The sequence below is a fragment of the Nicotiana tomentosiformis genome, unplaced genomic scaffold, assembly GCF_000390325.3.
Source record: "Nicotiana tomentosiformis unplaced genomic scaffold, ASM39032v3 Un00008, whole genome shotgun sequence".
In the NCBI taxonomy this organism is placed as follows: Eukaryota; Viridiplantae; Streptophyta; class Magnoliopsida; order Solanales; family Solanaceae; genus Nicotiana; species Nicotiana tomentosiformis.
The window spans coordinates 895,712-923,277 of record NW_027174567.1 but is presented as its reverse complement, the minus strand read 5'-3'; the positions used below and the strand labels follow the sequence as shown (position 1 = coordinate 923,277).

The window sequence follows — 27,566 nt, the reverse complement described above, 5'->3', positions numbered from 1 at the left end:
TAGCTCAAGTTATAAATTTTTCGACAAAGGTGCACAGAGCTGAAAAGTTAGTTGTGCAGACGTGTGGAGCAGCTTGGAAAAATTGTACCGGCCTACCTAGAGAGTGTTTTACCATGAAATTTGGATATGTTGAAGCTCTGAATGTTCAGTTTTCAATGATATAACTCGTTTATGATCCAGAGACTTGTAGCTCAGGGTAGGAACTTTTCAGCAAAAGTGCGAAAGTCTGAAAAGCAAATGCCGCAGACGTTAGGAGCAATTTCAAACTATTGTTGCGGTTAATCCGAAAGGAGTTCGTCCATGACTTCAAGTGTTGCAGAAATTGTAGTTTTATTTCTAATGGCAAAGATGGCTTGCGATTCCGACACTCGTAGATCGAAATATGAATTTTTCTACGAGTGCGCACAAAGCTGAATAATGAGATCTGCAGACATATGGGTCAATTTTAGAAAGTTGCTGCAGGTAATCTGTTAAGAATCCTTCCAAGATATTTTGAGGATTTCCTTATCTTTGAGTGGTCTTTTCAGTGGCATAGACTGCTTATGATTTGGACATTTCTAGCTTAAGATATGTACTTTAGAGTGACAATATACAGTGTTATAAAGTCAAAAAGACAAACGTGTGCATCGCCTTCGAAAGTTTATTCTGACTTGTCCTGATGGAATTTGCCCCTAAATTTTGAATATGTTGTTGTGGTGATATTTATGATTCTGTAGAATTAAGCGGATTGCAGTTTTGATACCTCTAGTTCGAGATACAATTTTTTTAATGAGAGCATGAAGTGCTATGAAGTCGAAGCGGCAGATATTTGAGTTCTGATTCTTTAGGAAGAAGCGGCTTGTGATTTCATCGTGCCTACGCCAAAGAATGGATATTTTGCGAAGATTCACCAAGTGCTTTCTCATCAAGGTTGGAAAGGACTGCTCCAAGTAGTATAAATTTTGCCATGCCAAAAAAAAATGAGACACGCCATATGCTCGCTTGCAAAGAAGAATATTGTCGCTCCAACTCCAAGCCTCTTCGAGCCAATCTGCAAGGATGATATGTGCCATGTGCCTCCTCGTTAAGGATGGAATACGGTCACCGCAAGCCTCTTTCTTACCAAACCTCAAGGAGGGAATGCTTCATCTAGCCTTCTATGACAAATTGCAAGAAGTGAGTGCTCCGTCTACTTCGTCACAGTTACTTGGAATGCCATGTACATCTTCGGCCAACTATAAGAAGAGGATGCTCCATGAATTTATTCGCTAAGTTGCAAGAAGTCATCTACGCCAAAGCTCAATAGATACGAAGTCTTCACGCACCTCTTCACCTGTAAAAAAAAAAAAGGAAAAACAATTCGGTGACAGCACGCAAAGCTGAAGGAGCTCGTATATCGAAACTCGTCGCCTAAATTCTAGAATATATCTGGGAAGATATAGGGTCAATCTGATTGTGATCTTTACAGAAGTCGTATTTCAAGGAGCCTAGTTTTTATATCTGCAAACCGCTCGTGATTCCGATATTTTTGCACAAAGATATGAATCTTTCTGTGAAGGAGCGCAAAGCTAAAAAACTGAGCGCGGCAGAATCTGAAGCGAAGATTTAGAAATATTCCTGAGATAGTATATACCGAATTTGGATTCAAATTTTTGATATGTTGCAGCACTCTGTGTCTAGTGTCAAAAAAATTAAGTGGCCCGTGTTTTCGACGCTCCTACACCATGATGCGACTTTTTCTTTGAAGGTGCACAAAGCTGCGAGATCAGTAGGTAGATGCATACATCAACTTTAATGATTAGTTCCAGACGATGCAGAAGGAGTTGGCTATGAAATTGTGATACGTTCGTGTGAGTCTAGTTTTAGTAGGATCAAGCGGCTCATGGCTTGGATACTCCTACAATAAGATGCGATTTCTTTTGTGCGAGCGCGCAAAGCTGGCTGATGCTGCAATAGAAAGGAAGAACGTTACTGCTTGAAATTAAAGTTAATCATATGGTGCAGAAAGAAAATTGTGACAACATGATGAAAGACTTGCACGGGCGAATCTTAACTCTCTGTATGGTGGATACCCTACAACAAGTCCAAGAAGTGCAAGGAAAAAAAGAAAAGCTAAAGGGAAAAGACAGGGTCGAAGCTTTGATGAGAAAGTTCTTAAGGAGCACCTCTATTTATAGCCTTCCAAGGAGGTGGTATTTTTTCTTGACTTACAAGTATTTTCCTTTCAAAGCAAGAGTAATTCCTAGTTGGTTAGGATTGGGATGTCTTACATGATAAAGATGGATTCTAGGACCACTCTCGAATTAGAATAATACTACGGTGTGAGAGTTTTGTTTGAGTAAATATACATCAAAGGAAAGCGGATCTTTGGGAATCAGAATTCAAGGTAACAAATCGAAGCTTTCTCCTAAACTTAGTTATTCTTTAACTAAGTTCATACTACATAAGGAAAGCTGCCAAATTTATTCTCTCACTTGAAATGGGGATTAAAGCTACAAGACACATGTTGCTGCCACGGGTCGATGGTTCATTTTGAATGAAGTAGAACTTCACTGTAACTTTGCTCATGTTCGCATGAAAAATGTGAAGAAGAAATTTCAATCGTCGATGACTCCAAGTCACTATTCAAAAAAGAACACTTAACAACTCTCGACAAAGTATCATTACACAATGATGGAAAAAAATAATGTTATCACTGGTACTTCAAGTCTCGTCATTCATTTCGCCAAGCTTACACTTCGACAAGCTTTGAAGTAGGGGGCATCTGTAGACATATAAAATGTATTAAGTTTAATCCATACAAAATTTGGATTGAATCTTAATTTTATTTGGGTTAAGTAATTAATTTGGACTTTACAAATTAAATTAGTCCATTTTTATTATTTGCAAGCCCAAGGTCCATTTCATCTTAAGGCCCAAACTCATGCCATGTGTCAAGTTACATGGCATATCTAGTCAAACTGCAAGCAAAAAAGATGACGCCACGTGTTAAATGATGTGGCAATCCAAGTCAAAAATCAAGAACCAACCACATGTCGCCAAGTGGCTAAAATGACATGGGCCAGTCAGAATCAAGCAAGAGAGTTCATATGTAGTTGGATTATTCATCCTTTACAACTATAAATAGAGGGGTTATATAACTCTCAGGGACATTCAGAGTTGGAGAAGAACATTCCGCAATTGGTGAAGGCATCCACAAACAGAGAGATCAATCATCAAATACATAGTTCTTCAACAAAGGAATGATCAACGGAATTCTTTTCGGAGATCAACCCGTAACAATAAAGTATTGCTCGACGTTCTTGGCAATTAAATACATCACAAGGAGGTCTTGACTACACGTTTGAACTAATCATCGAGTGAATTCATGAGAATCCTTAGAACATTAGAGTGAATTAAACTAGAGTTAAATCCCAAATAGTTTCTTGCACCTATCCAATCAAACCCTTATTCCTCACATTGATAAGAAACCAACTCTGCAAATCTCTAATTCCTTGATGTCAATTGCGTTAATTTAATAGTTAAACTTAGATCATAATCATTTAACTCAAGTGTTGATCCTCCTGAATAGCAATTAAATCAGGAATAACTTGAATATTATTTAAATCCAATACCCGTGTAGACGATATTACACTATACTATCTTTGATTAGCGAGCATCAATTTCGTGTTGTGTTTTGCGATCGTCAAATTTTGGCATCGTTGCCGGGGATCGCCAATCAATAGTATTCAAAATAGTTTTTGGTGCTAATTCAGGAATTTATTTTATTCTATTCTATTTTTCTTTTTGATTTTTCACGGGTTCCTCTTTTGTGTGCAGGCAACAGATTAACGTCTCTGGTGTATAACTGGATCTTCTTCAAAGAATTGATTCCATACAATCCAGAGGTGGAAATGAGTCTGCGACAGTTGAGGAAAGAGAAAGAACTCACCGGAAAGTTCTTGGGAAAACCTTCAACCCAAGACCACATGGATAATAACGATGAAGATGAGGTAAATTTAGCTGCAAGAGAAGAAGCACAACACAAAGAAAAAGCTACAAGGATAGCAGTTGAGGCAGCCCGTAGAGCTGCTGATGACACCGTCAACGATGATGGGGGTCAAAGATTTAATCTGAATCGACCATTGATTAAAAATCAGTTCAAGAATGCGGTACCCAGGCCTGTAGAGCATGTGTGATTATGCCGGACTAGTCTACAATCACGGACTGTCCAGTGTCAGACCTCCAACAGTAGCAGCGAACAATTTTGAGTTGAAGCAAGGCTTACTTCAAACTAGGTGACACTAATACCTCATATTTTTTTTGCTAGTGTAAAAAGTAGACCATCTCAAAATCAAATCAGAAGGTTGACTACTTCGGATGGACATATAGCTCAAACTGAGAGTGAAGTCATGGAAGAGATCAACAACTTCTATCAAAGTCTACTAGGTTCAACAACCAGCATGCTACTTGCCATATAAGAAGACATCCTGGAAGAGGGACATAAACTAAACAGAGTTCAGCAACTGTAGTTGATTGCACAAGTGTCTAAAGAGGAAGTGTACAATGCCATGAGGGATATAAATGATCAAAAAGCACCAGGGTGTGGTGGGTTTAACTCCCATTTTTCAAGAAAACCTGAGACGTTGTAGGTGATGAAATTACTATTGTCGTGATAGAATTCTTTGACACCGCAACACTGTATGAATCTATAAATTACACAACAGTAACAGTGATACCAAAAGTTAAAAATCCATTAACAGTGAGAGAATTCATGCCTATTTCCTGTTGCACAGTTCTATACAAGATTATATCCAAAGTCATCACTAGAAGAATGCAGGGGGTTGTGGACAAGCTAGTAGATTATAGTCAAGCTGCTTTCGTGCCGGGAAGAGTTATAACGGACAATATCATACTAAGTCATGAGCTGGTAAAAGGGTACAACAGGAAAAGCATTTCTCCTAGATGCATGCTCCAAATTGATATGCAAAAAGCACATGACTCTGTTGAATGGGCATTTATTGAACAACTTTTATCTCGGTTGCAGTTTTCTACCAAATTTATCAAATGGGTCACGGTATGTCTAAATACAGTATCATACTCAATCACTATAAATGGTAAGCCGGGGAAACCATTCAAGGCAAAGAAGGGATTGACACAAGGTGACCCAATGTCTCCCTATTTGTTTGTACGGGGATGGAATACTTCACTAGACGACTAAAAAGGATGGCTAGGAATACGATATTTAAATATCAACCAAAGTGTGCGAAATCCAAGATTATCGAACTAAGCTTTGCTGATGATCTCTTGTTATTTTATAAAGGTGACATAAGGTCTATACAGCTATTGGTGAACTACTTCCAAGAATTCTCAGCGGCATCTGGCCTATGTGCTAATCTGACCAAGTGTTCAATCTACTTTGGTGGTGTGAACCTTATAATGTAGCAACATATTTTAGAAATTCTGGGATTCTCAAAGGGTGAACTTCCGTTTAGATACCTTGGAGTACCCTCAAGCTCTAAGAGATTATCTATCATCCAATGCCAACCCCTATTGGACAAGATGATTGGTAGAATAACATGTTGGACTACAAAGTTTCTCTCCTATGCTGCTATAGTGCAATTAATCAATAACGTCTTATTTTCCATCCAAACCTTTTGGTCTCAGGTATTTATTCTCCCCAAGAAAATCTACAAGCAGATTGTGCAACTTGCCGGAAGTTCCTTTGGACTGGAGAAACAGAAGGCTCTAACAAAGCTCTCATTTCTTGGGATACTTTATGCCAACCAAAGTCAGCAGGTGGTGAAAATTTCAGTGATATAGAGGTATGGAACAAGGCGGCCATCTGTATATATTTTTAAAACTTGTGCAAGAAAAATGACAAGTAATGAATTTTGTGGGTACATGCTTACTTCTGGAAAGGGACTCCTATCTGGGAGACTACCTGCAACCAAGCTTCATGTCTATAAAAGAAAATTTTTAATACAAGCAAATATGTAACACGGACAAGCCTATCAATGAGCGAGTTGCTGAATATGGACCAATTTTCTATCATGCAGATGTACCACAAATTGAGGGGTGAGTATCCTAAGGTACCTTGGAGAAGACTAGTTTGTAATAACTACGGTGCACCTAAATGGATATTCACACTTAGATTGGTTGCCCATGAGAAATTATACACAAGGGACATGTTGACAAAACGGGGTCTACTGTCCAACCAACTATGCCCTTTGTGTAACTTAGAGGAAGAAAGTATAGACCATTTGTTCTTCAAATGTGGGATGGCAGCTGAGATATAGCACAAAATGTTACATTGGAAAGGAATTTCTAGACAAGTAATTGGATAGAATGATGAGAGAAATTGGGCTATAACTCACTTTAATGGGAAGAGCTTCAGCACAGAGGTGTTTAGAATGGTGTTAACTCGAAGCATCTACTATGTCTGGCAAGAAAGAAATCAAAGAACATTCACGAGCAATCAAAGGCCGGCTGATATCATCACCAAGTTGATTGTCTAGGACGTGATCTTCCGAGAGAGTATGATACCAAGACTGGCAAGGAAGCTGCAAAGTCTTAATTTTTATCCATGAGCTTGTATTGTTAAGAGTAGCCTAGTTGATATTAGTTGCTATGCTAGAAACTAGGGCTATTTGCCCAACTTCTAGTTTTTTTTCTCTTTTTTTGAGCTGTACATATCTTTACTTGGTAAATAAAAGTTTTACTTACCAAAAAAAAAAGATTATTACTACTACTAATTTTAATAAACGTAACTCTTCTAATAATTTCTTTTGTAATTGTTTGGATTGCTAACGCATCTGAAAGCGAAAAAGTATTTCTCTGATAATAAAAGATCTACTTATATTAATCTTGTAGGGAGGCATCATTTCCACATTGAAAAAAATTATTTTAGAAAGAATCAGTTGCAGTGATATTACCCTAAAACTTTATATATTATGTTATATAGGTACTGAAACTTGGTCTTTTCTGTAATTCTGGAAATGTCAATACTTTTGTTACACTACAAAGAAAAATAATTACAGTATAGATAAAGAATCAACTTTTGTGAATATAAATACTCTCATGGATGTAAAAATTTTGTCACTTCGGTGAACAATAACTACGGTGCACCTAAATGGATATTCACAATTAGATTGGTTGCTCATGAGAAATTATACACATGGGACATGTTGGCAAAACGGGGTCTACTGTCGAGCTAACTATGCCCTTTGTGTAACTTAGAGGAAGAAAGTATAGACCATTTATTCTTCAAATATGGGGTGACAGCTGATATATGGCACAAAATATTACATTGGTATGGAATCTCTAGACAAGCAATGGGATGGAATGATGAGGAATTGGGCTATAACTCACTTTAATGGTAAGAGCTCTAGCGCAGAGGTGTTTAGAATGGTGTTACCTCGAAGCATCTACTATGTCTGGCAAGAAAGAAATCAAAGAGCATTCACGAGCAATCAAGGGCCGGCTGATATCATCACCAAGTTGATTGTCCATGACGTGATCTTCCGAGAGAGTATGAGGCCAAGAATGGCAAGGAAGCCGCAACGTCTTAATTTTTATCCATAAGCTTATATTGTTAAGAGTAGCCTAGTTGATATTAGTTGCTATGCTAGAAACTGGGGCTATTTGCCCAACTTCTAGTTTTTTTCTCTTTTTTTTTTGAGCTGTACATATCTTTACTTGGAAAATAAAAGTTTTACTTACCAAAAAAAAAGATTATTACTACTACTAATTTTAGTAAACGTAACTCTTCTAACATTTTCTTCTGTAATGGTTTGGATTGCTAACGCATCTGAAAGTGAAAACGTATTTCTCTGATAACAAAAGATCTACTTATATTAATCTTGTAGGGAGGCATCATTTCCACATTGAAAAAAATTATTTTAGAAAGAATCAGTTGCAGTGATATTACCCTAAAACTTTATATATTATGTTATATAGGTACTGAAACTTGGTCTTTTCTGTAATTCTACAAATGTCAATACTTTTGTTACACTACAAAGAAGAACAATTACAGTATGGATAAAGAATCAACTTTTGTGAATATAAATACTCCCATGGATATAAAAATTATGTCACTTCGGTGAACAATAACTACGGTGCACCTAAATGGGTATTCACACTTAGATTGGTTGCTCATGAGAAATTATACACAAGGGACATATTGGCAAAATGGGATCTACTGTCCAACCAACTATGCCCTTTGTGTAACTTAGAGGAAGAAAGTATAGACCATTTGTTCTTCAAATGTGGGGTAGCAGCTGAGATATAGCACAAAATGTTACATTGGCAGGGAATCTCTAGACAAGCAATGTGATAGAATGATGAGAGGAATTGGGCTATAACTCACTTTAATGGGAAGAGCTCCAGCACAGAGGTGTTTAGAATGGTGTTAAATCGAAGCATCTACTATGTCTGGCAAGAAAGAAATCAAAGAGAATTCACGAGCAATCAAAGGCCGGCTGATATCATCACCAAGTTGATTGTCCAGGACGTGATCTTCCGAGAGAGTATAAGACCAAGACTGGCAAGGAAGCTGCAAAGTCTTAATTTTTATCCATGAGCTTGTATTGTTAAGAGTAGCCTAGTTGACATTAGTTGCTATTCTAGACACTGGGGCTATTTGCCCAACTTCTAGTTTTTTTCTCTTTTTTTAAGTTGTACATATCTTTACTTGGTAAATAAAAGTTTAACTTACCAAAAAAAAAAGATTATTACTACTACTAATTTTAGTAAACGTAACTCTTCTAACATTTTCTTCTGTAATAGTTTGGATTGCTAACGCATCTGAAAGCGAAAAAGTATTTCTCTGCTAACAAAAGATCTACTTATATTAATCTTGTAGGGAGGCATCATTTCCACATTGAAAAAAATTATTTTAGAAAGAATCAGTTGCAGCGATATTACCCTAAAACTTTATATATTATGTTATATAGGTACTGAAACTTGATCTTTTCTGTAATTCTGCAAATGTCTATACTTTTGTTACACTACAAAGAAGAACAATTACAGTATGGATAAAGAATCAACTTTTGTGAATATAAATACTCTCATGGATGTAAAAATTATATCACTTCCGAAGTAAAATGCATATCTTTTTATCTCTTTCTCTCTCTCTCTCTCTCTCTCTATATATATATATATATATATATATATCATGAATGTGAATATTATGTTACTTTCCAATGATGCCTCAGTTTCTGTTTCTTCTCTGCAATTTAAAATTAATCACAAATAGTGACTCCACACTCTACATTATTGGGTACGTGCTATGCACGGGCAGAAATCATCTAGTTATAATACAAATAGACAATTTAATTGCACAATAAATTAGATCACTAATCATTAATCAATTTAACCAAATTCTCCCAAGTGGATATATTGCAATGGTCAAATACATATACAACTCATTCAACTTGGTCCCATTTTTTATTTTGGCACTCTATCTCAACCTTGTTCCATTTTCACCCTCCAACTCTATTCCTTATGTTTCATTTTAACACAAAAGCTGAAACGAGTGCAAAAAAATATAGCGCGCGTGTATATACAAATCTGAGATGTAATAAATATCCAATTAAATGTTGATCATCCTTGTCAAATGGGTCAATACTAAAATATCCTACCCGGATTACTTGGTGTCCATGATACTTTCAGTTCAATTTGAAATCCACAAGAATAAATATCCATTCCATTATGAAAAAATAATTTTCTTTGAGACATGGATTCACTTTAATCTTTAAGTTTATATGAAATAAATGATAAAAAAAACCAGGTGGCAACATTTAATTGGATATTTATTATACCTTAGATTTGTGTATACACACGCGCTATATTTTTTTGCACTTGTTTCAGTTTTTGTGTTAATATGAAACATAAGAAATAGAGTTGGAGGGCCAAAATGGAACAATATTGAGATAAAGTGCCAAAATGAAAAATGAAGCCAAGTTGAATGTGCCGTATATGTATTTGGCCTATTGCAATTCAAGATGAGGTAAATTCCTTTTTCTCCATAGGCAAGTATTTTGGAACTGAGTTCGAACTCCAACACCCTTTCTTAAATTCCGTGCCCTGTCAAACAAGTTCACATAAATTGGGACAGAGGGAGTAATAGCTTTTAAAATATTGGCTAAACCTCTAAGAACAGAAGTTGAAAGTGGCTATTTTGCAATTTTTCCACTGCACTCTATTGTAAGAGCCCACAACTTAAATGAATAGATTGACTGTAAATGGGTTGGGCCCAATTTAGGTTAGCAGTCCAAAGTGGATGTAGTCCAGCTTTAGGCCCTAGCACTTTTGACAAGGTGCTCCCACAAACAGCTCAAACCTAACCCTAAATCGTGAAGCAGCAGCCTCGTTGTCTCTCTCTATATATAGTGCTATGTTATTTGCTTGACATCACTCATGGCCTGCTCCATCTCTCAAACCCTAATCTAGTCCATAGCAGTATCCCCTTTCCCATTTATATCATCTATTCACGTTTGTAAATGGTCTGCGTACTAAGTGGTTCTCATACATTGATTTGTGGTGTATTGTATTTGGGGATGATGATGAAAGGAAAAATACAGTTATCCCTGTCTGATTTATTCAGTGCTGAATCTTTTCCTCTCATGTCTGACCTATTCACGTAGTACCTATTTTTCTCCTTTTTTTGGGTGTGTGTGTGTGCTAGGAAGAAGAAAGTGTGGTAAGTGTTTTCTATTTCTTATTATATCCTTGCATACTTATTCAGTGCTGAAATGTATTTTTTGAAGCTAAGTTTTTACATTTTGTGAAGTAACGTCTCAAAGAGATTGCCTATGATGATACCTACATAGCCACGGAAATGCTAGATTTATGGACTAGCTACAATGTTGATTATGGCAATTGACTAGGACGGTCTGAGGCTTCTTACTAGTAACTTTTTTCCTTTTGTTTTGAAATCATCCTTAAAATTAAGTCACAAAATTATTTGACTGTTTCTTTCATTCTTTGTGCTAGATAGAGGCATATGATGTGTTTAATTTGAGATGAAAACTCATATTCACATATTGAGTATAATGATCCTCATCTGAATAGGAAGATCTGATGCTTCTACATGAATGCTTTCTGTATACTGATTGCTGACTGCTCTGTTTAATTTTCATTTAATACTAATGCTCTGTTCATTCACAAATCAACATGACTAACTCACAATCAACCCTTTGTAATTCAATCCTTTGATTTTACTTGTAAAACTCTATCAATGTATTGGTTGCTCATGCTGCCTTATCAAACTTTTTGGCTTTCTTCTTAGAGTAAGTGTATTTCCGATGGCATATTTCATATGTTATGGATGATGAGATAAGCAATTCACAGTTATCCCTGTCTGATACATTTTGATGAATGCTTGTGATCTGACATGACTTTAATCTTTTTGACGTAGATTCTTCTAAATCTAGTGTCTTCTCGTGGGAAAATCTTTATAGGGCTTCTGATCTAACCAATCCCCATGCTTAAAACTCGAGCTGGGCTCTAAACTTGTTTTTGCGAGCTATTTGTTTGCACTGCAAACTGGTGACTTTTCTTTCTTTGATTCTCTAGAACTGTTTCTTCTGCTCGTTTGGAATATAAAATCTTAAATAATTAAGAAATGATGAATAACAGCAAGTATAATGTCATATCATTGTATGAACATTATTATTGTCTGGTTTTTGATTTATATTCGTGGAAAGTTTCGCAATGGAACAATGGCTTACAGAACGGCGTTTTTGAATAATGAATCAGAAACGATTCCGTCCGAAGTTGCCCAATAGTCTCTTTTTTTGTGTGCCAAAATGCAATAGTGCCTTTGAAAAATAAGATTGAAATGTTTGGCCAAATTTTTAGAGTAAAAAGTCATTTTGAAAGTGGGAAAAATATTTTCTCTCGAAAAGTACTTCTGTGCTAAACTTGTTAGAAAAAAATATATTTAGAATCAATTTTTGAAAGTTAGGTCAAAACACTAATTACTTAAGTGTTAGACAAACACAAATCGATTCTAGGATTGTTTATATACAATTCCTTTCAATAGAAAGGTTTTAACGTTGGGTATTGTATGTAGGGGTGATAAAAGTGGTTCAAACCCATCTGATCGCTCAAGATGTATGGGTTGGGCATAAGATACTTTAATGATGGGATAAGTTTTACCACAATTCTTCTAAACCCACTATTTTGAGTTTTGTTGTTTATATTATTTTTGAAATGTATTTACCCTTAATATTAATGTTTTAATTTAATTGCAAATTGATATAGTTGTATTATTTATATACAAAATATAGCATTAGAATTCAATTTCACCCATTTCTTTTCCTCTTCCTTTCCTACTCCTCTCTCAAGAAAGGATCCACAAATTACTATTGGCAATGGTGCTAAGTGGCTTGAAATTGACTCAAAAATCGAAGAGCAAAAAATAGTAATATGAATTTCAATTTATTTTGATGAAGTATAGCAAGTGAGCGGAGTGTTAATATAACTATAAGGGTTGGTTTTAAAAAAATTAAATTTTGTAGGACACAAAGATTTCTTTTATTTTGCGCAAAAAAAACTACGAAGTTGGTCAGTTTTGTAAAAATAATTTAAAAATAAAATATTTTGAAAAAAGTGCTTCTAATTCAAATTGATAAAGTTTTGGCAATATCATTGTATGAACATTAGTATTGTCTGGTTTTTGATTTATATTTGTGGAAAGGTTCGTAATGGAACAATGGCTTACAGAGCGTCGTTTTTTGAATAATGATTCAGAAACGATTCCGTCCGAAGTTGCCCAATAGCCTCTTTTTTTGTGTGCCAAAAAACAAAGTGCCTTTGACAAAAAAAAAAGAAACGTTTGACCAAACTTTTAGAATAAAATTTCATTTTGAATGGGGGAAAAATATTTTCTCCCGAAAAGTACTTTTGTGAGAAAGTTTTGAAAAATATACATTTAGAATTCATTTTTAAAAAGTTTGGTCAAAACACTAGTTACTTCACAAGTGTAGACAGACACAAATAGATTTTTACCAATTTTTTTTTTGAAAAGTACTTTCGAAAATAAGCCGATTTTAAAAGTTTACCTGTTACAAGTCAGACTGCAAAGCACAAAAAGTAGAGCAATGACTTTTCATTACTGAAGCTTATAGCCTGTTTGGATTCAAAAGTGCTTTTTCTCAAAAATGTATTATTTGTTTGAAGCAGTTTGTGTTTGACTAATTGATTTGAAAAGCACTTCTGAACAATAATTAGTGTTTGGCTAAATTTTTTTAAAAACTGATTCTAAATGAATTTTTTGTCAAAAGTGTTTTAAAAATGTGCTTTTGATGATAAGTTACTTTTTTCTGTTTTTTCAAAATTGCTTCTGTTTTTTTCTTTAAAAGTACTTTTTTCCCTTTTAAAAGGTTGGCCAAATAATCCAGCTTTGAAAAAAGTGCTTCTATGATCGGAGATGCTCGGCCAAACAGGCCATAATTAGTGAAACTGAAAAATCGAGAACTAAGCAATATTGTAATTTTTACACAAGCCATACATAGTGTACTGAAAATATTAGGAGCTAAATTATTTTTTTTGAAAAATACTGTAGTCACTTTGTATAATACTTCCTTGGCCATGCATATTTACAAATTCTAATTAATATTATTTTGTTTAGCTCAACAAAGTAATGAGGAAATACCTGCTTTGGTGCAGGATTGTTTATATACAATTTCTTTCAATAGAAAGGTTTAAAAGTCGCATATTGTATGTAAGTGTGACAAAAGTGGTTCATACCCATCTGATCGCTCAAATTTTAATGGGTCGGGCATAAGATACTTTAACGATGGGCTAAGTTTGACCACACCCACTATTTTGAGTTTTGTTGTTTATATTATTTTTGAAATGTATTTACCCTTAATATTAATATTTTAATTTAATTGCAAATTGATATAAGTTGTATTATTTATATACAAAATATAGCATTAGAATTCAATTTCACCAATTTCTTTTCCTCTTCCTTTCCTACTCATCTCTCAAGAAAGGATCCACAAATTACTATTGGCAATGGTGCTAATTGTGACTTGAAATTGACTCAAACATCGAAGTGTAAAAAATAATAATATGAAATTCAAAATTTTGACGAATTATTGGAAGTGAGCGAAGTGTTAAACTACAAGGGAATGAACTTGATTTTCGGTAGTGAAGTATTAATATAAGAGCAACCATTTCTGTCGGTTTCTTAAAAAATAAATTTTGCGGGACGCTAAAAGAGTTTTCTGTATTTTTGCACAAAATAAAAATGACTGAAGTTGGTCAGTTTCGTAAAAACAATTAAAGGGAATGAACTTGATTTTCGGTAGTGAAGTATTAATATAAGAGCAACCATTTCGGTCGGTTTCTTAAAAAATAAATTTTGCGGGACACTAAAAGAGTTTCCTGTATTTTTGCGCAAAATAAAAATGATCGAAGTTGGTCAGTTTCGTAAAAACAATTAAAGGGAATGAACTTGATTTTCGGTAGTGAAGTATTAATATAAGAGCAACCATTTCGGTCGGTTTCTTAAAAAATAAATTTTGCGGGACACTAAAAGAGTTTCCTGTATTTTTGCGCAAAATAAAAATGACCGAAGTTGGTCAGTTTCGTAAAAATAATTAAAAAATAAAATATTTTGAAATAAAATTTTATATTTTGTGAAACGTGTGCATGCTTATCCTGAAATACCTACAAATTTTATAAATTTCTGAACCGCTAACTTTCGAACCCGTAATGAAATAATGTTGAGATAGAGTGCCAAAATAAAACATAAGAAATAGAGTTGGAGGGCCAAAATGGAACACGGTTGAGATAGAGTGCCAAAATAAAACATAAGAAATAGAGTTGGAGTTCTAAAATGGTCCAAAAAACTCTTCATTCTTTTCTTGAGGTTGGAACTGGTCCTTATTCACATCAAGTGATCGAACAATCATTGGAGTACTTAATGGATGTGCCCCATCCATGTAAAACCGTTTTAATACCTTTTTTATGTAGCTAGATTGATGAACAAAAATCTCGTTTGCCAAATGTTCAATTTGCAAACCGAGACATAATTTTGTCTTTCTCAAATCTTTCATCTCGAATTCCTTTTTTTTTAATAATCAATTGCCTTTGAGAGTTTTGTAGGAGTTCCAATACGGTTTATGTCATCAACATATACGGCAAGTACAACAAACTTCGATGTTGTTTTCTTTATAAAAAATACATGGACAAATGACATCATTTATATAACATTCCTTTAATAAATATTCACTAAGGAGGTTATACCACATTTTTCGTAATTGCTTTAAGACCATACAAAGATCTTTGCTATTTGATTGAAAATATTTCTCGGACTTTAAGTTATGTGTGTCAGTCATTTTAAATCCATCAAAAATTTTCATGTATATTTCGTTATCAATTGTGCCATAAAGGTATGATGTAACCATATTCATTAAATGCATGCCAAGCCTTTCATAGACAACAAAACTAATAAGATAACGCAATATTATTGCATCCATAACAGGTGAATATGTCTCTTCATAATCGACACCAGGCCTTTGTGAAAATCCTTGTGCAACAAGGCGTGCCTTATATCTTTGTACCTAATTTTTCTCATTTCCCTTACGTACAATGACCCATTTATAGCCAGCAGGCTTAACACCATTACGTGTTTGGACTACATACCCAAAAACTTCACGTTTCGCAAGATTATCCAACTCAGATTGGATTTCTTCTTGCCATTTTGGCCAATCACATCTTTGTCAACATTCTCCAAGAGATTGAGGCTCAAGATTCTCACTATCTTGCATAATGCTAGATGAAATATTATATGCAAAGACATAATCCACCACTATATCTAATCGATTCAAATTCGTCTCAATATCGATTGAGTTTATTGATAGTTCCTTATTTTCTTAAGTCACAGGCTCAATGATTTTCTCATGAATCTCAAGATTGGTTAAATCATGGGTTTCTTTATGATACTCATTCGTAGTGTCATCTTGATCATTTGTTTTCCTTTTACAAGGATTTCGATACTTAGAACCCAATGGTCTACCACGCTTTAGGCGTGCTTTTGACTCATTAGCTATGACACTAGAAGATTGTCCAACATGGACATGAATACGGATTGGAACATTCTCTGTAGAGATATGTGATTTCGTTATCCTTTTAAGATCCATAAATGCATCTGCATTTGATTTGCTATTTTCTGCAAATGGATAATCTTTTGCACCTCTTTTTTACAAATTGAGGCGCGTGAATTAAGATGAGACAATGATGGATTTTTCCACAAAATTTCTCGTTTGGTTTAACATTTTCTCCCCTAGTTTTGGGAAAAATGTCTCATCGAATCGGCAATCTGCAAATCGAGCAGTGAATAAATCTCACGTTAATGTTTCGAGGTAGCAAATAATGGTGGGCGATTCAAACCCAACATATATTCCTAACCTTCTTTGGAGACCCATTGGTGACGTCCATCCTACTCTCTATATAAAAGTAGCATGGTCGTTAGCAATAATAAACCCAACAAAGAATGGGGTCGAATCCCACAAGGAGTAGGTATGTGTTAAAGTGTCCAAATGAGTGCAAACTTGATGATTCTTAATGTAATCTTCAAACAAAGAGTGATTGTTCAATTATGTCTACAATTACTACTAAAATTTAACTAAGGAATTCTATCAAACACATAGAGTGCAATTAAGATGTAGTTATAACAAAAATAAGAGAAAGGCGCTAGGATTACTTCCCCCTCGTGTAGGCTATGCTTTGGGTATACAAATCGTTAATTCTAGTTAATTAAGCATGTGTTATGACCTCAATTTCTATTCTACCAACTTAATGTCTTCCAACACTTGAGAGGTTTCCACCCCAAGTTGCTCCTCCAAGACAACTAAGGCTCAATGATAAGTAATTGATTAGTCCAAGTAGAAATCACACTATTCCTAGCTAGATTTCGTTAATCAAACGGTTAACCCACTTAATTTCTTACTAATTACTTTATACCTAAGCTACGTTCTACACTTCCAAGCTAGAACAAGCAAAATAGGCATGAATTTAGTGTTTGCAACCACAAAATCAATCAATAAATCATGGAGTAATTGGATAACACAAAGCTTAATCAAAATTTGAATTTATATTAATAACCCAAAAATATAACCACACTTAGGGTTCACAATCCTAACTTAATAAACTTAGCTAGACATATTAAGAAGGGAGAATACAAAAAGAGATGAAAAACTAAACATAATAGCTAAAGAGGAAAGAAAGATTGTGTAGAACAATGGTGAAGTCATCCAAATTCCTCAAGAAGAAATCCCCAACAACTGCTACATAAGTATCCTTCCAAAAAGATACCCTAGAATGACTTAAAATAGCTATTTATACTAAGCCCCACGACAGGACAAAATTGCCCTTCAGTCAATTGCGTAGGCTAGATGCATGGGCGTAGGCTAATTGCGTAGCCTACGCAAGTTTGAACACTTCACCTTTTTTCCTCTGCGTAGGATATCTGCATAGCCTACGCAGGTTTGCGTAGGCAAAAACAGAATGTCTTCAAATCTTTACTTCTCAGGTTTTCCTCTGCGTAGCCTACGCAATGCTACGCATGGTCTTCAGCTCAAACTTCAACTTTTCTTCTATTTTTCACTTGGACTTGGTCTTTTCTTGATATTTTTGATTATTTTTCATTCTTTAAGCGTACTCAAACCTTCATTACCTGAAATCGATCCGTTCAAAGCATAATTAGTTACTTTTTTCCAATAAATGGGGCATAAAATCTTATAAAAATACAAGAGACATTGGCTAAAAATCCAACTTATCAACTCTCCCAAACTTACAATTTAGTTGTCCTCAACCAAATCAAGACTCAAACTTAGGCATGAATTCATTGAAGCTATTAAACAATTAAACTCACAAAGCTAAGAAGCAGTCAAGCAAAAAAACCCATGACTTCTGTTGGTACCACAACTATCGTCAAATGCATGACCGCTCAACAACTTCCAAAGACTTTAAATTTCAAAACCACATGAGTACTCAACAAGTCAAGAAAATCTTTAAGTCACAAGGCCACTTTCTTTTGTTCATGTGTCCCAATTGAGAAAAGAAACATTAATCACACCCGAGTTTCCATATGCCCTCACAAATCAAGAGAGATTCACACACACACGTTATGATATTTTCAAAGCGAAAGTGGGATATGAATCAAAAAAAGTAAGCACTCTCTCTTACAAAAGAAGTTCAAATGTACAAAAGTAGTGCCATAGGCTTGCCCCTCACGTAAATCTCCACTAATGTATGTGTGCTTAGTTCAAAATCATTTAGGACTTGCGAGAAAGTATTGTAGGTTTTTTGGTTGGAGGTAGGGCATCAATATGGGTAAAGAGTGATTACGACCTTCCTAAGCACTACAATCTTGACAATTTAAAACACAATCCCTTTCAAAATTCCACCCTTTTTGCTCTCATTTTCAACTAGGCAAAGTGATTTAATTACACCATTAAAGCTCCTTAGTTCGCAAGGCTTTCCCTTTGTGATCATCACCTTTGTCACGAGTCTTTAGTCTTCCCTTTTTATTTCAACTCTTTTTTTTTGGTTGCTTCACCTTCAAGTAGCTTTTACATCACACTTTTTTCACCTCCTCCCCCAAACTTAGGCTTTTGGCCTAGATTGTAATTTCAAGTGCTTAAGAAAGTCGGGGCATAAAAAGAGGTTAGCATAAGAAGGGAAGAGGGCTTATAATGTGGTTGACAATAAAAGGCTAATTGCTCAAAAGGGTTGACTAGGATAATCTTATCAAGGGTAAGTAATTAAAGGCACAATCGGTCCAAATAAAGCCTAAATTCATTTTCTAAACCAAGCACAACCTAGAATTTTGCCTCGAAACACACTTAGGGCAAGTTCTAGACCACAATTGACACAAAAGAACTCAACAACAACCTCACCTCACATGGCTCATGTACACTCAAAGCAGATATATGCATTCAAATCCCAATTGAAACACATGAACGCAAAACGTTGCCATAGCTTAAAAGCTATATAGTGACATTAAGGCTAACAATGGAACCTAAGGATCATGCTAAAAATAATAAGCTCAACTACTTTCTAGAATTTTCAAAAACATGCATTTCATGGAAAGTTGTTTCAAGGCATACATCTAAGTAGTGTTGGTACCAAACAAGTCAAAGGTTAACTTTGGGACACCGACACTACTAAAAATAAACATATTCCCGGTTCAAGTTGCATCTTTGGGAAAGAACCATGGCAAAGAAAACCCAACGAGATTATTTCTAATTCCTAGAAAATGTAAAACAAAAGACCAATAAAAATAAAAGAAGAGAAATTACTAAAAAGAAAATATAACGCCAACTAATGGCAACAAAAAGTGTCAATTATACCAAAATTCATCAATACCCCCCCCCCCCCCCCACGTAAAACCTTGCATTGCCCTCAATGCAATCAAAGAAAGTATAGGTGTAGGGTAAATAAGCACTCCCTCACTCCGAGCGAGGTGGCATCCGAACTGATTTGAGCTCCTCGACGCCAAGCTATCCTGGATGGGGTGTCCTAACCATTTTCGTGGGAGGGTGAACGGGAGCAACTGTGTGCTCATCAGTTAGCGGCTCACTCTCCACTATCATTCTTGCACAAAGCTGCATTTTGGGCGTCATCCCTATAAATTTGGGAGTCATCTTGTAGTCCAGATGGACCCACATTAAGACTCTCCAACCTCTTGAGCCTGCTATCCATATCCTTGACCATACTTTCTATGGACAAAACTTTACCGTTTAAAGACTGAAGTGTATCAAGCATGGCTTGCTTGATCTTGTCCTTCTCCTCCCTTCTCTTTGTTCTAGCCTCAGTTTCTTCTCTTTATTTTGAGGCTTTTGCCCCGGAAAACTTTGCAAAACCCATATGTATGCTCTTTATGGGTGCCATAATTAGTGTGTGCTTGGGAGGTTTGACACTTCGTAACTCTTGTTTAAAAGAGGCATCAACTGGATGAGTCATGGCTCGCAACCTCTCATTTGTATCAACAATCATTGATCCCATAGATGCTAACAATTGTTTCACATTGTCACTTAGCACTCCAGGTATACTAATGGATGAAGAAGGTGCCTCAAAAGTGGTTGGAGGCGATGTACCGGAAGGAATCACAGCTACACTAGTAGTGGCATCAGAGGCAGCAGAAGATGTAATGGAGGCATTACGAACATTAGGCAAAGGAGCAATAGGTAATGGTATGGATGATGATATGGCCAGATCACTTTTCTGCATCTTGGACAATTGATCAGAAGTTATGTGTTGGAAGATTTTTGTTGGAGTGGCGCATGGCAAAATGCGATCAGACGGAGAAGCTGGTACATTGTACTTCCTGAAGAGACTAGTTAGGAATCCAGGAAATGGCATGGCGCTTGTGCTCATTGAGAATTTCTCCCTCAGCTCCATCATTACTATTTCACCCACATCCACCGGCCATTTGGGCATGATAGCCGCAATTAGACTAGTTCGCGGTTCAGAAGCCTCAGCATAGTTCATTGATGACATTAATTTGTTGGCCTCAAAGATATTCGAAGCCACAATTGTAGCATTAAACCCAGTTTTGTATATTTTACCTTTATGTGTCCATGTTGGATTTGAATTTTTCATCTTCACAATGTTTACCGCCCAAGTCCTATTAGCCTCTCTGTTACGTAATGTACTTGCCAATCGACTGTTATCTTGTGCTTTCAATCCAATCAATTCATTGAATTCATGTGCATTCAATGGTACCCACATATCTCTAATTGTTACCCCAGATAATAAGTGTTGTTCCTCTTTGCTTAATGCACTAACTTGAGCGAAGAATTCATGCAAAAACGTCTCATTTCTGGCCCATGATTTAGTAAGGATCATCCAGTTTCTCCTAACTAACTCATGGTAAAACTCCGGCAGATTCTTGTCCATATCTATCGATATGTAAGTGATCTTTAGCAAGTGATCTTTCTTTTGTTGGGGTGGTGGGAACCAGTGGGTCAGTCGGAAGAAGTCTCATTGTGTCCTCGACTTCTTGCACAACTGGTTGGTCAACAATTGCTTCTTGAGATGTTGAAGGAGGTGTGGCCATGGGTGGAAGAGGAGTTACCTGTGAGTGTGAAGCAGGTTTAGAAGATTTGTCACTGACTTTAGTTTTCTTCTTTGTGGATGGTGCAACAGTTGGTGCATCCTTTCTTTTAGTTTACTTTTGTGGAGCAAAGGATGTAGAGCGTGAAATATCTACTTGGATCATCATGGGGAATGATGAGTCCCGAAGCTCAGACATTTGCTTGCCATGGGCCTCCCTTAGAGGTGCCCTTCTTAGTCCTTCTTCACCCTTATTGCCTTTCTTTGCTTTGCCCGACACACTTTGTTTGGAAGCCATTTGTGCCTAGAATCAAAACCATTCATGAGAAGCTAGTGCAAAAAATAATTAACTACTCTAAATACCTTAAACTATCTTAAAAAGAATGAAGAAAGAAGTCAAATAATCAAAAGGAAGTAAAAGAATACAAAAAGGAAAAAAATGCATTAGTGTGTATGCGTGTGCAAGGCCAGTTAGCAAGCACAAAAATCCCCAGGGTCTTCAGACTGTCCTGGGTGTTTAAACATGTCCAAATACTCCCTCTTTGTGACTTAATTTCTCATGGATTAGCACACATTTAGCAATGATTTAAAGCGCGGCTCACTTGATAGCACATTAGTAATGAATAAGCAACAAGAATAAATCTTCACAGGTCCAAAATGTAATAAAAATAGCCTCGAAAACCCTCAGTTGCAATTTCGATGACGTAACAATTTCAAGTTCTCTCAGCAAAATTCAGCTTGCTACATTAGCTTCTAATTATCAATAACACAGAGATTTAAGCTAAAACAAGCATAACTTTTACGTTGTATTCTGTTTTCAGCATACACGTGAAGATCAATCCCAAAGAATCAGGCAGACTAGCAATCAATTCCTTCAAACAAACTCATCAAGCACTTAGCTTTGCACACATTTTAACATCAATTAAGCAGGGGCTAACAAAAGCTCAAAGTCCGAATCCATTTACAACACCTTAATAATGAACAATCACAAAAATTAGGCTCTAATTCAGCTACTACTACTCAGAAATCAAACTCAAAGAACCTCAGAGTAACTGAGTTCAACTATGCCATTTCATCAGGTTTGGACCTCAATTTCTCCTGGGATGGGTACAATTTGGCACAAAGTAGAGATTTCCTACTGTATGTAGCATAGTAGTGTAACGACCCTACCGGTCCTTTTGAGTATTACAACCCCGTTCCCCCATTTACTCCTTAATTTATACCTTACAATTGATTTATGACTTATCGAGTTAGTTGGTTCGGGTCCGGAAAGATTTCGGAGTGAAATGAGATACTTAGTCTCATAATTAAAAACTTAAGTTGGAAAAGTTGACCGGATATTCACTTATGTGTAAACGACCTCAGAATTGAATTCTGATGATTCCAATAGCTTCGTATGGTGATTTTGGACTTAGGAGCGTGTCCGAAAAATTATTTGGAGGTCCGTAGTGGAATTAGGCTTGAAATGGCAAAAATTGAATTTTTGGGAATTTTGACCGGGGAGTTAACTTTTGATATCGGGATCGGAATCCAATTCTGGAAATTGGAATAGTTTCGTTATGTCATTTATGACTTGTGTGCAAAATTTGAGGTCAATCGGACTTAATTCGATAAGTTTCAGCATCGAATATAGAAGTTGGAATTTCTTAGTTTCATTAAGCTTGAATTGGGGCATGATTCGTGGTTTTAGCGTTGTTTGATGTGATTTGAAGCTTAGACTAAGTTCATATGATGTTTTAGGACTTGTTGGTATATTTGGTTGAGGTCCCGAGGGGCTCGGGTGAGTTTCGGGGTGGTTTCGGATCATTTCTAGACCATTTTTAATTGTTGGTTTTTATCTACAGAGGTGTGCATCGCGATCGCGAACATTTGGTCGCGTTCGCGAAGAGCAAACAGCAGTTTGGGCCCTTGTGAATCGCGATCGCGAAAGCTCTTTCGCGATCTCGCAGAACAAAATTTCTGTTGCACTGACCCGACTTTGGAAGCTTATATCTCGCAATCTATAAGGAATTTGGAGATGATCCAAAAATGAAAGTTGTAGCCCTTGATGTTTAGTTTCAGAAAGTCAAACCATTTGTCATTTGGAGTTTTGTACAAAAAGTTATGACCATTATGCTAGAGGCTGTTTGGAAGAGTTGGGGAGTTTGTTCTTCGCGATCGCGAGTGGTTTTCCGCTATCGCGAAGGGCAAATTTTGGGCTGGAAATTTCTGTGCTTCGCGATCGCAAAGCATTTTCCGCGATCACGAAGAGTAAATGTGTGGGCAGAAGCTATATTTCAAGGTTTCGGCCATTTTAACACATTTGGAGCTATGGAGCTCGGATTGAAGCGATTTTTTAGGCGATTTTCACCATATGGATTGGGGTAAGTGATTCTAACTCGGTTTTGGTTAAATTACACGAATCTATTATTATTTTTATCAACAAATTAGTATTTTGGGTTGAAAATTGTAGAAAAATTCTTAGACTTTAATTGAGAATTTGAAGGCCGAGTTGTGGTCGAATTTGAGTAATTTTGGTATGGTTGGACTCGTGGTTGAATGGGGGTTCGGATTTTGTGAGTTTTATCAGATTCCGAGACGTGGGCCCCAATGGCAATTTTTGAGTGTAATTTCGGATTTTGTAGAAAAATTAGTATTTTCATATGGAATTAATTCCTATAATTTGTGTTGACTGAATCGAATTAATTATGGCTACATTCGAGCCGTTCGACAGTTGATACGCGCAGAATGGAATTTCTCGAGCATTGTTTAGCTTGCCCGATATTGGACTCGGCTTGTTCGAGGTAAGTAACTCTTCTAATCTTGGAGCTCAGGGTATGAACCCTAAATATACGTATTATGTGAATTGTTTGGAGATAACGCACATGCTAGGTGACGGGCGTGTGGGCGTGCACTAAAGAAATTGTGACGTAATTGGTTTCGTGAAATGTTGTAGTCAAATAATCTTGACATTTTCTTTGTAGTTTTATGTGTTAAAGAAATTGAGCTGAGAATCATAAAAAAAAAAAAAAAAAAAAATCATGCTGAAGCTATGTGCCAGTATTATTGAGACCCACATAGGTCATATTGATGTTGAATTATTTGTTTAAAATGAAATTTCATACTCAGTCATGTTCATTCATTGCATATCATCTCTCAGTCTCTGTTGTTATTTATTGATTCATCATATCATCATTTTGGGCTAGTTTCATGACATTGTGAACCTGAGAGACTGGAGAGATTGATGACTGAGTGAGCCCGAGGGCCTGATTGTGAGGATGATTATGGGATCGGGATGCACGCCGCAGCAGGCCATATTGGCTTTATATACTTTATTATTATGGGATCAGGTTGCACGCCGCGGCAGGCCAGATTGGCTTATTATAGCACGTGGGTTGTCCGTGCGGATACAGATATTGATACTATAGCACGTGAGTTGTCCGTGCAGATTATAGCGCTTGGGCTGACGGAGCCCCTCCGGAGTCTGTACACACCCCCAGTGAGCGCAGGTACTTACTGAGTGCGAGTGCCGAGTACCGAGTGCCGAGCGATTGGGAGGACTGAGTGACTGTGAGTACTGAGTAACTGTGAGGACTGAGTGATTGGGAGGACTGAGTGAAATGATACTCTGAGAGTATGCATATGATTTTATCACTGAGTTGCATCGCATTGACATGCACATTTGACATACAAGCATAGAGATGCATTTTTCTCATGCTGTACGGTACCACGTCATTCATGACTTCTCTCACACATTTGACATACAGGCATAGTGATGCATTTTTCACTAGTTATCTGGAAGGAAAATGAGACATCTTATTTATTATTAAAAGGATTTTTGGAAAAATTACTGTTTTCAAACTTACTCATATTTTTGGCAACTTTGGTGAATGATTTGGGTTTTCACTGATATACTTGAACGGCAGACTATTTTCAGAAATCAAGATTAAGCTAAGCATTTTATCTTTGAGTTACTTCTTTTATTACATGCGTTATGTTGTTATGAACTGATGTTGGTTATTGGAGTTGGACTCTGACCTTTGTACCAGCTCGTCACTACTTTCAACCTAAGGTTAGTTTGTTATTTATTGAGTACATGGGGTCGGTTGTACACATACTACACTTCTGCACCTTGCGTGCAGATATTGGATGATGATGTTGCTGTGATCGACGAGAGTTGGATTTGAAGACGTATCTACGTTCTGGTTGTAGCTGCCTCTTGTTCGTGGTAGCCTTAGATTTATAAAAATCTGTTTATGTACATTTCGAACAGATGATGTATTTATTTCATACCAGCTTTGTAATTTCTAATTTTAGAAGCTCATGATTTGTAGTACCAGTCCCTGCGGAGTGAATTAGAGTAAGTTAAATATTAATTGAATCGAATTATTGTTATTGGGCTTACCTAGCGAGTGAGGTTAGGTGCCATCACGGCTAGTTAGATTTTGGGTCATGACAAGTAGTGATGAGAAATCAACCATAATCCACCTTCAGAACATCTATGGTCTAGCCATAATTCACATTCGAACTGCCCCTACACGACTAAGTTTATTCAAACAATTTCATGCTACTCAACTTCGCACTTCGTGGTTGTTACAAATTAAGCAAAACTAGCATAAACTTGAAGTTCGACTCTATTCCTAGCACATGAACAATGAGAAATCAACAAGAATTAAGCTTCAACACACCAAGGATTACTCAAAAATCAAAGTCAAAGTTCCCATGTTTGAACACATTCTCTTAGACAATTAACCAAACACTTTGAGTGCAAAATCATGACAGAACTTTTCAACCAAAAATTCACTGCCCTACCCCAACAATTACACCATCCAATTGGTATTCAACAATCACCCAATCACAACCAATAACAGTTACTCTCAGAAACAACAACAATCTCGGCAAGAGATTCACCCACAAGAACAGAAAAGGAGAAGAGAAATCGGGAGAGCTGAGAGAGGGAAGGGAGTACCAACGAATGAAAGGAGAAACGAGAGAGAAGAGATTGAAACATACCTGAGATGCTTAGAGTTTCCAGATTCTGACCAGAGAAGAAAAAGAAGTTGCGGAGTGCGTAGGGTGTGCGTGGGAACCAGAAGTTACGAGGAGAGAGAGAGAGAGATTGTGTGTGGGGGAGGAGGGGGTGAGGGTAAAGGTAAACAAAATAAAATTAACTGGTGAAAGGGATTTGATTATATTATTGTTTGACTTAAGTCTAAAAATAAGAAAATACTTACCGGTGACCAAATTTTGAATTGGTCAACTTTAGTCAAACCCTCATTTGCATAAAAGGTCTCCTCGTGTGTAGCCTTTACTTTTGCTACAATGTGTCACCTGCGTAGGCTACGTGCAAATCTGCGTAGCCTTTGCGCAAATCATCATCAGGTTGCTAAATTTTTTTTTTTTAAAAAGCTTCTGTTTTTGCCTACGCACAAATACTACGCAGGGTTGCTGTTATAGCTGAAGCTATTCTTGCACACTTAGCAAAAATTGAGTCACTTCCTTTCCTCCAACACTTCACCTTCACACACTTAAACATCAAAATCATCAAAGCACAAGAACAAAAACACACAAAATTTAAAATCAAAATGCGTAAAGAACTTAAAATTATATATATATATATATATATATATTATTTATTTATTTTTATATTTTTTTTTAATGACTAAAAACTTGAAAACGATGGGTTATCTCCCACCAAGCGCCGCATTTAACATCGTGGCACGACACCATAGCGAACACAACTCAAAATGTTATTGGGGGTTCCCCCAACTCAACTTCCGAGACCACTCTTCTTGTATTAATAGAACCTAAATAATGTCGAATCCGTTGTCCATTCACTTTAAAGATCCTTTTACCATCACCAGACTCCAAATCCACGACACCAAATGGGTAAGCATGCACAACCTTGAATGGCCCAGACCATTTTGATTTTAACTTACCCGGAAACAACTTAAATCTAGAATTGTAAAGAACAACCAAGTCCCCCAGGTGAAATTCCCTCTTCATGATCTTCTTGTCATTGAGATACTTCATTCTTTGCTTGTATAATGAAGCACTCTCATATGCTTGGAACCGAAATTCATCCACTGCATTAAGTTGAGAGACTCTTAAGTTTGCCACATCGACCCATTCCAAGTTGAGCTTTTTCATGGCCTACAAAGTTTTGTGCTCCAACTCCACCGGCAAATGACAAGCCTTTCCAAACACCAACTTATATGGAAACATGCCGATTGGTGTCTTGTAGGCCGTTCTATAAGCCCCAAAGAGCATCATCAAATTTTCTTGACCAATCTGTACTATTGACATTGACATTTTTGGCCAAAATGCTCTTAATCTCACGATTTAAAACTTCAACTTGCCCACTTGTTTGTGGGTGATACGGTGTGGAAACTTTGTGATTGACTCCATATTTCTCAAGTAAAGTGGCAAACGATCGATTACAAAAATGAGAACCACCGTCACTTATAATAGCTCTCGGAGTGCCGAACCTTGTGAAAATATTCTTCTTAAGGAATGCGGTGACACTTCTTGCTTCATTGTTTGGTAGAGCTACC

At 36.4% G+C, this 27,566-nt stretch overlaps 3 protein-coding genes and 2 non-coding genes across 6 annotated transcripts; 3 read left to right on the top strand and 2 right to left on the bottom strand.

Annotated features, from left to right (window-relative positions):
• The first annotated feature begins 4,792 nt into the window (after positions 1 to 4,792).
• Positions 4,793 to 5,781, top strand: LOC138903824 (uncharacterized). Its single transcript, XM_070192400.1, has 2 exons — positions 4,793 to 5,035; positions 5,626 to 5,781. Exons 1-2 carry the CDS (start codon positions 4,793 to 4,795, stop codon positions 5,779 to 5,781), a joined length of 399 nt encoding a protein of 132 aa, XP_070048501.1.
• Positions 5,782 to 10,972: 5,191 nt separating this feature from the next.
• LOC117280983 (small nucleolar RNA snoR64a) lies at positions 10,973 to 11,044 on the top strand. Its single transcript, XR_004511577.1, has one exon. It is a non-coding gene; the product is annotated as a small nucleolar RNA snoR64a (small nucleolar RNA).
• Positions 11,045 to 11,279: 235 nt separating this feature from the next.
• Positions 11,280 to 11,359, top strand: LOC117280972 (small nucleolar RNA R38). The gene has a single exon (XR_004511566.1). It is a non-coding gene; the product is annotated as a small nucleolar RNA R38 (small nucleolar RNA).
• Positions 11,360 to 17,049: 5,690 nt separating this feature from the next.
• LOC104112520 (uncharacterized) lies at positions 17,050 to 26,224 on the bottom strand. Of its 2 annotated transcripts, XR_011413170.1 has the most exons (3): positions 26,026 to 26,220; positions 21,056 to 21,337; positions 17,050 to 17,650 (listed from the first exon to the last, which is right to left on the bottom strand). XR_011413170.1 is itself a non-coding variant. In XM_009622493.4 (2 exons), exon 2 carries the CDS (start codon positions 20,875 to 20,877, stop codon positions 19,804 to 19,806), a length of 1,074 nt encoding a protein of 357 aa, XP_009620788.1. In that variant the 5' UTR covers positions 20,878 to 21,337; positions 26,026 to 26,224; the 3' UTR covers positions 19,361 to 19,803. The 2 variants fall into 2 exon arrangements, 1 of the variants encoding a protein (XP_009620788.1); XM_009622493.4 differs by lacking the exon at positions 17,050 to 17,650 and having other exon boundaries at positions 19,361 to 21,337; positions 26,026 to 26,224.
• A 530-nt stretch (positions 26,225 to 26,754) lies between these two features.
• LOC138903822 (uncharacterized) lies at positions 26,755 to 27,162 on the bottom strand. Its single transcript, XM_070192399.1, has one exon. The coding sequence runs from the start codon at positions 27,160 to 27,162 to the stop codon at positions 26,755 to 26,757; it is 408 nt and encodes a 135-aa protein (XP_070048500.1).
• Positions 27,163 to 27,566: the final 404 nt, after the last annotated feature.